At 36.3% G+C, this 14,079-nt stretch overlaps 1 protein-coding gene across 2 annotated transcripts in view; it reads right to left on the reverse strand.

The window, feature by feature from the left end:
• The window catches only part of BRWD1 (bromodomain and WD repeat domain containing 1), a 119,899-nt gene that overhangs the window by 37,694 nt on the left and 68,126 nt on the right, over positions 1-14,079 (reverse strand). For both annotated transcript variants that reach the window (XM_032631477.1, XM_032631476.1), the window contains exons 22-27: positions 10,312-10,406; positions 7,682-7,871; positions 5,889-6,014; positions 5,687-5,794; positions 2,932-3,056; positions 2,184-2,266 (exon numbers count right to left, since the gene is read on the reverse strand). In XM_032631477.1, the coding sequence (XP_032487368.1) occupies positions 2,184-2,266; positions 2,932-3,056; positions 5,687-5,794; positions 5,889-6,014; positions 7,682-7,871; positions 10,312-10,406 (727 nt within the window). The remainder of the gene's footprint in view (positions 1-2,183; positions 2,267-2,931; positions 3,057-5,686; positions 5,795-5,888; positions 6,015-7,681; positions 7,872-10,311; positions 10,407-14,079) is intronic.

Here is a 14,079-nt window from a genome sequence, read left to right on the forward strand (position 1 = left end):
TAAATTCTGTAAAACTGAAAAAAATAGCAATACGTAAAACTGAAAAAAATAGCAATACGAGCTACATGTTTTGAGGTTAATATATTTTCAAATTTATATAAACATGATCTTTAAGTATATTTTACTTCAAAATCATTAGAAACCCATAAGCCCCTCATCCCACCACCCTTCTACCATTAATAAAATTCAACTTTTGGCAGTATTTCATTAATACAGATATTCCAAAACACTTCAACTTTAAAAAGAAGTCTTAATAAATTTTAACAACAAACCTTTTTAATGGAAGGAATATACCAAAATTTTGATGTAAACCAGGATTGCTGTCCAATTCTATAATGTAAATAACCTAATTTAACAAATATCAATTATAATATTTGTTACAATAAGTATTACTGTAATAATAACAAATCCAGGGGCTTCATTTTGAGAAACCTAATACAAAAATATATGGTTACTAAGTGAGCCAGTCTTTGACACCAAGAATTAGTTAGGTAATATTTTTCTTCCCTATTTATCTATCATTAGAATACTTTCAGTTGAGATAAAAATAGTTCTTTGGTATAAGACTAAAAACTTTAACTTAAAAGGAGGCTTAAAAAATTCATTTTCTCATGGTAAAAATGGGCATTTCTATTCCATTAAGATTTTTCAAATAAACCTATTTTGGCTAGTCAAAAGCAGGATAAACATCTGCTCAGTAAAAAGTTCTCACAAGCAACTTCCTATAATAACTGCTCAAACTTCAGCAGAAGAGGTAAGATTTTTATGGGGGAGCAAAAACAAATTAATTAGCATAGAAGATATGATACAATAATTTCACAACCTCAAAAATAAAATAAAACCCACCAAATTACAAGGGGTAATCAGGAATCAATCTCTAGCATTTACTTGTAGAGAATCGAGGTTAAGAAATTTTTTTGAATGGGTATGTTGGTAGAACAAAATGAGAGCTTCTAATTTACACATCATGGGGGTTGAAAACCAGACTGGCTAGGAAACTATAAAGTTCTTTGGAACTTGGCTGTACAATATTAACTTCTACATATTCCAGCTGTCTGGTTTGTTTTTTATTTTGTTCTGTTTTGTCTTTGGTGGCTAAATGCTTCTCTTCAAGAAAACTTTCCTTTACATCTCCAGTCCCCAAAATAACCCTGATTACTTGTGTGGACGTTACCATTAAAAATAGTGTACTAAAAAAAAAGTCTACTAAGAGCAGCCACACTCTCCGATAAGATTTCGTTTCAAATAAGGACAACTCAGGGAATTTATTTACCTGTTTCTATTGCCTGCAGAAAAAGGCTGCAGGAATTATGAAAATTAATGAGGTCTGAACATCATTTATGAATGTGTACACCAGCTGACACAGCCTAGGTAGAACTCAGTATTTCACTAAAATTGATAAAAGGAGAATGACTTTTCATTCTCCTAGGTGACTAAAGTCAAACTCAATACATGAGCTCCCCAGACAGTATTACATACTGGAAAGTAATACATATACACCTGTGAAATAACTATTACAGTTGCTGGCCTAATTACAGTCATCAATTATGTCCTGAGGAGATTAATAACCTACACAAGTCTAAGCAAGTGAGCCTACCAGCCTGCCTTAAATAGTCACCATGAAAACCACATTGAAACCACATTCAAAAAGCCACATTCAAAAGTTAGTGCCTACCTTTAGGTGATTTTATTTTTTCTGTCGACCCATACAATGCATGGTTATAAAGCGTAAGTTTTACACAAATTTTTTATGTTTTAAAGGAATGGTTACCTCAAGTCAACCTATTTAAGTCTGGGTTGATATGATTATCAAAGGTAAGATATTCTGGCATACCAGAACATTATTGTGTTATTTTTCAAATTTCTTATTGTTTTACATTACAGGTAATTTTGTTAATTATACCAGTGTCACATTAAAGATGGAGTAATGCAGTGTGGACAAGTCTGAAAGGAAACAGAAGGTCTACTCTGGCCTATATTCCAGGAGTAAGAAATCATCCTTCCAAAATGTCACATACCACACCAAGCCCTAAGCAAAATATACTTAGCAGTCTTATATTTCTTTCCAGAATTTACATGTTTGCATCCACCATAATAAGCAGCACCACAACCAAAATATTTAGAGCAATAAAATGAGAGATTCATTTCTCAGGGTATATAAAATTCAGTAAGAACAGACTTACAAGACTGCCAGTTCCTCTGTCTTGCTTCATCGTAAAACTGACGCAATACAAGAAAGTCAATAACATCTGGCATATCATGATATCTAAACAAAAATAAAAGACTGTTAAATTTCCTGCAGAGCAGGTTATAGTCTAGAGCAGCAATGTCCAAAAGAAATACAATGGGAGCCACATATGTAATTTTTAATTTTTGACTAGCCTTATTAAAGTAAAAAGAAACCAGTGAAATTAATCTTAATAGTGTATTTTATTTAACCCAATATATCCTAAATATTGTTTCACCACATAATCAATACAAAATAATGAGATATTTTACATTCTTTGCCTTCATACCAAGCCTTCAAAATCCAATGTGTACACTTACATCACACTCAATTCAAATCAGCGACAGTTCAAGTACTTGGCAGCCACACGTGGCTAACAGCTACCATATTGGACAGCACAGGTTTAGCAAATCATTCTAACATTTTCTCAAAAACAAATGCGGAAGCAATTTCCACTACAGGCCAGAATTCTCTACACATTTAAGTGGCATGAAAAATGTATAAAACACACTCCCGCCTAATTGCTGCTGCAATACCAGTATTTTTACTTCCAGTGGGTCCCAACTATCAGAACTTCAACTTACATCTTGGGCTGTCCACAGTGCTCTACTATTTACCCTGCAGCTGAATGCAAAGGACATGCTGATCAGCGAGAGGGAAAATCTAAATTTAAATAATTCCATATTTTAAAAAGTAACACGTACCTAATAGAGAAAGATTTGTCCATAAGTTTTCCAGTCGCAGGATCTATAAATGCTAGTTTGAGGCAACAAAGTGTAGGGGGCCCAACCTCATATCGTATTCCAACTATTTTGACCAACTCTTGATCCTTTAACAGATATTTTTAAAAGAATAAATGGTTAAAATAAAGCAATTCCTCAAGATTATAATTCTCCACATATTGCCAAATTAAGTCAGCTCACAATTTAGGATTCCAAACCAGAAGAGGGGTTTAATTTACCATTAATTACAATCGTTTTTGCTAAATCTTCACATCTTTTTGAAGACCGGTATTTAACACTGTTTCTAACGTAAGGAATATACCAACTTTAGAAAAAAACACAACAAATGTATAAGAAGGAACACACAAATCACCCATCAGCTCAGTGTCTAAACATAACCACCGTGCACAATCAGAATTTCCTTCTGGCTTTCTTCTCTTCCTAGAGAAACATTTTCATTTATGTAACTTTGTATTATGCAAATCAAAATATGTAAGCGTTTGGCTTATTATTCTTCAAAAACTTGACAATAAATTTCTACCTAATACATTTCAATAAATATTTGTTGAAGATCTATGTGCCGTGACCTATTCCAGGCACTAGGGGTAAGACAGGGAATGGGAGAAACTTCCTACCATGATAGAGCCTCCTACTCATTATACTGTAATTACCCTTCCCCCAATACCTATTTCCTTAATACTAAGAATATGAGATGATTCATCCATTTATTCACTGCACAAAATATTATTGTTATAATGTGCCAAACAAAGTGCTAAAAATACAGTTGGCTCTCGTTATCTGCAGCATTCTTACTATTCTATAGTGCCACCCAAAATGATGAATTAGTGAGTTCCCAGTGAACACTGAACCACTGCTCCTGGAGGGCATACAAGGCTAGGTGGCTACAGGCCCCCAGTCTTAATATTTCAGTCACCTAATTAAGACAGTATCTTGTGTAATGTGAATTTCTATGTGAAGACACGTCATTTTTTTTTTTTTTTTTTGCGGTTCGCGGGCCTCTCACTGTGGTGGCCTCTCCCGTTGCGGAGCACAGGCTCTGGACGTGCAGGCTCAGCGGCCATGGCTCACGGGCCCACCTGCTCCGCGGCATATGGGATCCTCCCGGACTGGGGCACGAACCCGTGTCCCCTGCATCGGCAGGCAGACTCTCAACCACTGCGCCACCAGGGAAGCCCGAGACACGTCATTTAATCTACATTGTTGAGTCATTAACATTGAACTCACAACCAACAGCACTATGACTCATGCCTAAAAGAAGCTTATCTAACACACAGATTTTCTCCGTAAGGTACATCATCATCTTCTTGTACACAGTAACACAAGACAGCACTTTAGCACTACACCAGGGGGCCATCTTAAACAGCAAGTCACCAACACAAAAATCTGAAAAATGTTTAATGTGGTACTGAATAGACTGCAAGAAGAACATTTATGTACAATATGAGAGCTCAAAAGAAGGAAGTATCACCTTGTTCAACCTCAGCTGAGAACATGCTGGGCAGACAACTCAAATCTTTTGCCACACTGTGCATGTCTGCAAATGACTAGAAAGCACCTTGAGTAGTGATTTTGGTGTTACAAATAGCAAACAGTGAGAAAGGCAAATTCGTAAATACAGAAAACAAGAAAAATGAGGATCAGCTGTCCTCAGGTACACAGTAATAAGTGAAAGAGACACAAACTTGAATGTATCTAAAGCCAAATTCAAAGAAGTAGAGCCATTGAGTTTTTTCATCTTCTAACAGTTAATGAAAGTATCAAAAATATGAAGTATAAAGATTAAAAATCACCTGTAATACTACTCTACATGTAATCACCACTAACATTTTAATGTATTTATTTTGGTTGACCATGTATGTCTTTAAATTTTTATCATAACCAAAACCAGAATTTCACATCCCATTTTTCCTCTTAGTAACACACTGTGAATACGTTAACATTCATTCTACAAACATTTTAAAAGCCTCGGTTACTTTTAGTGGTGGGCTCTACATAGTAGCCAAATGTGTGAATATATCATGGTTTGCTTCGTTCAGTACAGTGGGATATTTGGATTTTTTCCTAATTTTTTGTTTTTATAAACAGTGATATAGAATTTAAATTTGTATGCACTTCTGGTTGTTTCCTAAATTACCAAAAGTAGAACTGCTGATTTAAAAGGTCTAAATATTTTCCAGTTTCAATTCCCAACTGCAAGATACCTGTAGGGAGCCTGCACCTGTTTCATGCACCCTTATCACCAAGCTGAACAACTATTAACAAACCTAAACCTTTGCTACTTGTTAAAACATGGTATTTTCTTTCTTTAAGTGTTAAAAATATGTATATACATAAAATTGGTTAAGTACAGAGAAGCTAAAGTTTTTTCTGTATTTTATTACATGTGAGGTTAAACCTTTTTCTCCAACTTGTATTGGTTTCTTTGAAAACTTGCACTTCTTTTGAAAATCTGTCCTGGGTACAATCATTTTAAGATTAATGATATATACAGCCAAGCTGCCTTCTAATAATGTACAGAGTGCCCAGTGACAAGCATGTCTTCTGATTAGACCTTAATGCTTAGCAGGTAACAGCAGAAATGTTTTTAAGTTGGAAATTAACAGAAAGGTAGTAATGAAGTATGCCTCCAGTAGGTTATTTTTAATGGATTTATAAATAATTTAACTATACATGTATGTGCTAACTGTTTAATGATTTAATAATACCATCATCTTACCCTAAGATCCATTTTTCTCCATGGCTCCTTGTTAGGGTTCAGTTCATATATGTTATTTCTTCTGACAGCCTCAATATAAGCTTCATGGCCCTGTCGAAAATATATTACCTACAAAAGGGAAGTATACATTTAAAAATAAAAACCTAAGAGTAATATTAATTTTACGTTCCATATTCACATTTTTAAACTTTATTACTCTCACCTCATCACCCATTTGAGGAACAAAAGGAGACTTCCGAAGTGTGGTGTCAGTTATCCAAACCGGAGGATGAAATTCATATAAACGTTCCATGTTTGCAAGCTCTGCCTGAGTCATCCTCCGCAGATTCTGCCAAGGGGAAGAGAACAAAGTTTAGTAGAATAGAAAGGGGCAGCATGCACTGTTTAATTGAAAAACAAAAGACTTCACCATTCAGAATGGCTGTTTTATTAGCATGTCACCTAATGATTAATTTTTAAACAGCATACATATTTGGTTCTTTAACATACATAGGAACATTATCAGCTGTGCAAGCATTGTAGATCTACCTAGCACCTTCCTAGCGTCTCCTGAATTTCTAACAGATTCTGCATAGCACTTTACATCCTATGAAGCGGGTCTAATTTCCAGCTGGATCCTCTTCAACACACTAAGGCTGCTTTGCCAAGACTCCACAGTGAATTTCACCACAGACTAATCATCTCAGGGAGTCTCCTCTTGATTTGAGGTTTTAAGACTTGTAATCTTACATATGATATCACATGTGGAATCTAAAATATGATACAAATGAACTTTTATGAAATAGAAGCAGACTCACAGACATCGAGAACAACTAGTGGTTGCCAAGGGGGAGGGGGGTGGTACAGGGATGGAATGGGAGTTTGGGGTTAGCAAATGCAAACTATTATATTTAGGATGGATAAACAACGAGGTCCTACTGTATAGCTCAGGGAACTATATTTAATATTCCGTGATAAACCATAATGGAAAAACCATTAAAAAAATGACTGGTAATTTTAAAATATAACCACAAATTATTTGATACTCCTCCTTTCCTCTCTAAGAGGTGGAGCCTACGTATCCTCCACTCAATGTGGGCTCCAACTACTTCTAACAAATAGAAAAAAGCAGAAGTAACAATGTGCGACTCCTAAGACTAGGTCATAAAGGGCTTAGCCCTTGCTTAATTTTTGGATCACTTGCTCTGGGGACAATCAGCTACCATGTCAAGAAGACACTCAAGCAGCCCTATGGAGAGGCCCATATGGTGAGGAACTGAGGCCAGCAGCCAACTGTCCCATTAACAAACTTCAAAGATCCACCCCCAGTCAAGCCTTTAGACACTGTGACCCAAGCTAACATGATGACTGCAACCTCAGGAGCCAAAAATCAGCTAATCAGTTCCCAAATTCCTGATTCATCAAAACATGAAATAATACATGTTTCTTGTTTTTAAGCTAAGTTCCAAGATGATCTGTTACACAGCAGTAGATACCTAATACAAAGACATAGCATCTTTAAGTAACAACAGCTACCTATATGACAGGAGCACATGTAGCACTGTACATGGAACAAGGTACAGCAATATTACAATTAGGAGAAAAGTATGAAGACAGAACATGTCAAATGAAAATGGGAAACAGGACAACAGCAGACAAAACAAGAAGAAAGGATCTTAAAATGCCTTGAAATATATTTTTGGTGTTGGAACTGGAGGACAAAGTAAGAGTTATGGAGGGGATCTGAGCAAAATAGAGCTTTCCCTCTAAATTACAGATTCAGAAAAGTATAAGTGCCAAGTCCAACTCAGAGCAGATTAGAGAAGTTTTAATAACAAAGGAAATTTTCCAAAAATAAGTTTGTTTGCATTGTACGTTTGACTCCTGATGATGTATATCGATCAAAAAATAATAATAATAAAGCCTCCAAATTCCCACAGATTTCTAATTTCTAAATATGGACAGAAACTATAAAAGTGTAGACAGATGGTATTTTTAAAGATATACTTTTCTTACCTCTTTTTTAGGCTTATTTTCTTTCTTTCTCTTTCGTCTCCTTTTTGGAGGAGATAAATTCTCAGTAGACATTTCGTCCTCTGAACTACTACGAAACCGAGTAATTCGTCGACGGGATGACGTTCGTAAAGGAGGCTGCAGATTGATGCCTGCGTCAGCCGTCCAATCAGAATATCTAGATGAAGAGCCACTAGGGAGGAAAACAGTTTCAGTCGTACAGAACCAGAATCTAAGCCCTAAGAGTAAATTCATCCTACAACCTTAAGAGAGGAGAGACAACAAGGAGGAAAGAAAAGATCCTGGGAAGATTCGACTGCCCTCCCTATCAGTGCATACTGAAATGACCAAAGACCATGAGAAGGAGAAAAATCTTCACTGACACTGGGAATTAGGAAAGGATATAAGCCTGAGAAATTTTTTTAAGTATAATGTGGATGAGACCTCATAGAAGACAACATCTAGAGCCAACTAATAATACCCTTTCCAAAAGTGAAGTGTAGCTACGAAAGCAGGAGAGACTGTGCAGAAGAGCAGCACACCCCCTAAACCGCAGGAGGCTCCAAAATGGGACTAGAATTTTTAAGTGGAATGACAAACTGTCAGTGACTACACTGAGAGCCACAAGGAAAGCACAGAACAGAAAGCTCTAAGTGGACAAAGCTTCTTGCCAACAGGGGGACTCTCCCTCATATGAGAAAAGATCCCAGAGAGGGCCTAGTCCTAACTTACCCTGGAGCAAAAGCAGAGTCAAACAGGAAACTAGGAAACTAGCCCCTGGCCCACTCCCAGCTTTAGCAAACACAGAAAAGGATAAAAATCCTCTACTGGGGCCATCATTGTCCAACCACATACCTCTCAAGCTTGATAAAACACACAGTTCCAAAAGCTATTTATTACAAATATTATTTTTGTATTATATTTTATGTTGTAAAAAGAGCTGTTTTAAAAATCTTAAGAGCATCTGCTTTGTACAATAAAATTCAAGAAAAGTTGAATTAAAAGATAGTGAATAGGGGGCTTCCCTGGTGGCGCAGTGGTTGAGAGTCCGCCTGCCGGTGCGGGGAACACGGGTTCGTGCCCCGGTCCCGGAGGATCCCACATGCCGCGGAGCGGCTGGGACCGTGAGCTATGGCCGCTGAGCCTGCGCGTCCGGAGCCTGTGCTCCGCAACGGGAGAGGCCGCAACAGTGAGAGGCCCGCGTACCGAAAAAAAAAAAAAAAAAAAAAAAAGATAGTGAATATAGAGACAGGAAGGACAGTGGTGGTTGCCAGGGGTGGGTGGGGTGGAGTGGCGAACTGCTGTTTAGTAGGTACACAGTCTCGGTTTTGCAAGACGAAATAAGTTCTGGAGATTGGGTGCACAACACTGTGAATGTACTTAACACTACTGAACTGTACAATTAAAAACAAGTAAGATGGTGAATTTTATGTTCTGTATATTTCACCACAATTAAAATTAAGTTAACAAACAAAAATAAGGGTAGACAAGTGCTCTAGAAGCTCCTAAGCATAATGGAATAAAAGAAGACAAGAAAGGAAGCCAGGAGTATGGTATGGTGTTCTGTAAAGCACAGTATCAATGGAAATTAAAATAATCTGAGTCATATTTAGAAGGGAGAATCTTCTAGACTTGGTGATGGAAATGTTATGAAGAGAGAATGATATCCAGGTTTCTGGCTGAAGCATCTGCCAGGACAAAGTTGACATTTACCAAGACAAGGAACAGATGTTAACATCTTAGTCCCATGAAATTTGGATACCAAAACTAAACAAAAGGTAATACGTATGATAAAATAAAGTTTATATTTTAAGGCAGGACAAGAAAAATTAAACATAAAATTCTCTCTCTGTGTCCATTTGGGCCTCCACCCTCCCTAATGTGCAGCGGGCATCGGCATTACACATTAACCAGAGCTGCTCAAAGATGGGAGTGCCTGCTCAACAGTAAAGATCAAATTTTTTCTTTCTTCTGATGTTAGCAATTTAACTTCTTAAAAGAATAACATTCTTTCCCAGCCCTGTAGGGGGTCATAGTGCTTGGTGCTCACTTTGCAAAAGTTTACCTGGACTATGTATCCTTCGTGAACTTTATATAAAATAGCAGTATGTCATCCTGATGTACCATCATTTGTCTTGAAAATGTACAAGACTGTGCCTTCAGCTTCTAACATGGACAGGTGGAACAGTTCTCAGAGCTTCCTGAGAATCTGCTTCCCGGTTATAATCCTCAGTTTGGCTTGAATAAAAGTCCCTTTTTTGTTTTCTTCTTGATAGTTAATTGAACTTTCATCAACGTATGCAATAACTAGTAATAAATTTAACAGTGATTTTACCAAACAGACGTTGTATACTCCTCTTTATAAATGTAGCCCAAGACTAAACTGATGTTTTGAGTACACATATTTACACTGTTGGCTCAAATGTTTTAGAGTCAAAAAAAAAAAAAACCCAAAATATTCTCTATAGAAATAGCAGTCAATCCAGCTTTCTTCTCCTTTTAAATGTATTAAAAACTCAATGTTAGTTGTTCCACAGTTGGAAGCTCTTACACCTTGAATGCCATTCAAGTATGATTCCGTTCAACGTCATGACTAAAATGCTTAGAAGATTAAAACGAGTAAAAACAGGTACCTTGAACTTTCACTGTCACTTTCACTTCTTCTATCACTTTTCCATTCTTCTTCTTCAGAAGAACAAGAACCTTCACTTTGATCACAGGAAGTCTCCTAATTTTGTGACAGGGAGAAAAATAAAATAAAAATCTTGATCTCTGAGATTAAATAACACAAGGCAAGAGAAACCACACAGTCATTCTAATCATCTCAGGAGTAAGTATGATAACCGGGTAATAAAATAGGTAAACTTAAAACAAAAAGCAAGTGTCTTTACTACATCCTTTTTCTTATCAAAAAATTAGACAATAGAAAATATTTGTGAGACTTAACACTACTACTATTAACAAAAGAAACTGATACAAGAGGCCATTCTCTGAGCAAAGTTAATAAGTCAATGTAAATGTTCTCAGTGTTTTGGACTCAAGTCACTGTAATAGGTGGGTAGTGGTATCTCATTTTACTTTCAATTCTCTAATCACATATGATGTTGAGCACCTTTTCATGTGCTTATCTGCCATCTGTATATCTTCTTTAACGTAGTCCCCGTTAGATCTTTTGTCGATTTTTAAATTGGGTTGTGTTCTTATTGAGTTTTAAGAATTACAAGTCCTGGGCTTCCCTGGTGGCGCAGTGGTTAAGAATCTGCCTGCCAATGCAAGGGACACGGGTTCGAGCCCTGGCCCGGGAAGATCCCACGTGCCGCAGAGCAACTAAGCCCATGCACCACAACTACTGAGCCTGAGCTCTAGAGACTGCAAGCCACAACTACTGAGCCCATGTGCCACAACTACTGAAGGCTGCACGCCTAGAGCCCGTGCTCCGCAATAAGAGAAGCCACGACAATGAGAAGCCCGCGCACCGCAACGAAGAGTAGCCCCTGCTCACCGCAACTAGAGAAAGCCCGCACACAGCAACAAAGAACCAACACAGCCAAAAATAAGTAAATAAATAAATTTATTTTTTTTAAAAAAAGACCTTCCCAGTCCTTTTCTCAAAAAAATTAAAAAAAAAAAAAAAGAATACAAGTCCTATCACCTAGAGAGGTGGGATAGGGAGGGTGGGGGGAAGATGCAAGAGAGAGGAGATATGGGGATATATGTGTATGTATAACTGATTCACTTTGTTGTAAAGCAGAAACTAACACACCACTGTAAAGCAATTATACTCCAATAAAGATGTTAAAAAAATTTTTTTAATAAAAAAAAAAGAATACAAGTCCTTTATCAGACATGAGTTTTACATGTATTTTCTCCTAGTCCATGGCTTGTCTTTTCATTCTCTTAACAGTATCTTTCAGGCTTTTCTATTTGTCAAGTTTTTCTTTCATGGATCATGCTATTGGATTGTATCTAAAAAGTGATCATCACACCCAAGGTCACCTAGATTTTTATTATATGTTATCTTTTAGAAATTTTATAATTTTGTGTTTTACATCTACATTAAGTTTATGATATATTTTGAGTTAATTTTTGTGAAAAGACTGTGTCTAGATTTTTTTTTTTTGCATGTGGATATCCAGTTGTTCCACACCACTTGTTGAAAAGACAATGCTTTGTCCATTGAGTTGTCTTTGTTCCTCCATCAAACACTAGTTGAGTATATTTGTATTGGTCTACTTCTGGGTTCCTTATTCTATTCCATTGATCTATTTGTCTATTTTTTCACCAGTACGACACTGTCTTGAAAACTGGAGATTTATACTAAGTCTTAATGTATCTATCAGTCCTGCACCTTTGTTGTTCTTCAGTATTGTTAGCTATTCTGGGTCATTTTTTTCTCGAAACAAACTTCAGAATCTCTTTGCCAATATCCACAAAATAAACTTGCTGGGATTTTGACTGGAACTGTGTTGAATCTATAGATGAAGTTGGGAAGAAGTATCATCTTAAAAAGATGTGAAGCACAGGAACTCTCATTCACTTTTCATCAGAATACAAAATGTAACACAACCACTACGGATAATAGTTGGGCAGTTTCTTACAGAGCTAAATATAGACTTATCATAGAGGAAAATTAAACTCATATTACTAGAAAGTAGTCAATGTGAAAAGGCCACCTACTGTTTGATCCAACTATATGACATTCTAGAAAAGTCAAAACTATTGAAACAGGAAAAAAAAAAAAAAAAAACTATGGAAACAGTAAAAAGATCAGTGGTTGCCCGTAGCTCAGGAAGAGGGAGGGAGTGATGATTAAGTACAGCAGAGGGGGGGTTTAGGACAGTGGAACTATTCTGTATGATACTATTATGGTAGATACATAACATTATGCATTTGTCCAAACCCATACAACACAGAGTGATCCGTAATGTAAACTACAAAATTTAGTTAATGATAATGTGTAAAATTGGTTCATCAGTTGTAGCAAATGTACCACACTAAATCAAGATGTTATTAATAGGAAACACTTAGGGAAACAGTATATGGGAACTCGCTGTACTTACTGTGTAATTTTTTTTAAACCTGAAACACAGAAGTCTTTAAAGGAAGAGAGGGGAACAAGCAGCTAATTCCCACAACCCTAATAGCTGCCGTCTACTTTAAATTCTGGTCTTGGATACTAAGCAGGTACTTTTAAATTGAGATACAACCTTTTCCTATAACAGCTACTTACATTAAGTGAATCATAAATGGATAATGAAAATGCCATGGAGAAACAAAACTAAAAAGATGGAACTGCAAGGAAATAGCTATTTTGTTTACTTCATTTGAGTAGGCAAAACGCAAAGTAAACATACTCTTAAAAAATGTTCCTCAAAATGTGAGCCCAATGTTATTCAAGGAGTACAGATTCCTAGGCCAACCACACTAGATCTACTCAACACGAGTCTGCTTTTTACACTCAAAATAGACTTCTAAAAAATCACAGTAATAAAATAAACTCTTAAAATCTACTACCTGGAAACCATGCATTCTGGGAAAAAGTTTTAAATGTTTTATCTGCATTAACTCTCAAAATACTTCTGTAAACAGAGGCAGGGTTAAGAAAAAGCTAATGAAACTTAAGTTTCAGAGGTTTTCAATTTAACTTGCCTACCAAGGCCCTGTGTCTATCTGTAACTTTGAATTCTTTTTCTAAAGAACGTCCCTAAAATTATACAAGATTCAAACCCCACAAATCTTGGATCTGTCTTGCCAATGAGTTTTGTATTATCTCAAGTCACTACCTGCCCACTACTACCTTTTCATATATAGAGAAACCCAAGGCTAAGAAATGTAAAGAAATACGCCTGGGGTCACAGAAGAGTAAGTATAAGAAATGGAATCAGAAACCAGGCCAACTCTAAAACCCATACTTTTTCTACTATCAGTGCTTTCCAAACCAAAGCGTAATGGAACCAACATACACATATACACAACCATCTCCACCCATCTGCAACACTCAGGAGAATGAATTCATACCACTGTAGGAGGTAAACTACCATAACACAAAATTATGACTTATCTTAAAAGGTCAAGTGGATTTAACATTCTACATTATACTTGTGTTAATTTAAAAGTTCCCCATTAATTGCAAATAAACCAAATTAAGACATAAAATCATAAGATTAATACTACTGATCTAAAAATTAAAACTCAATCTATAATCATTCCTGATTTTTCAGAAACACTTAATAAGAATTAGTTGCTATTTCCCTAGCGTAATATATATGTATACTGTAGAAACCTAAAACAAAGCATCTTACTTATTGTGAAAATAGCAGACACACTGACAACAGGAATATGGTCCACTATCTCACTAGTATTCAACAATGTACTGGAAGTATTAAACACTGCAATTAGAC

This window comes from Phocoena sinus, chromosome 4 (assembly GCF_008692025.1).
Source record: "Phocoena sinus isolate mPhoSin1 chromosome 4, mPhoSin1.pri, whole genome shotgun sequence".
Classification (NCBI taxonomy): Eukaryota; Metazoa; Chordata; class Mammalia; order Artiodactyla; family Phocoenidae; genus Phocoena; species Phocoena sinus.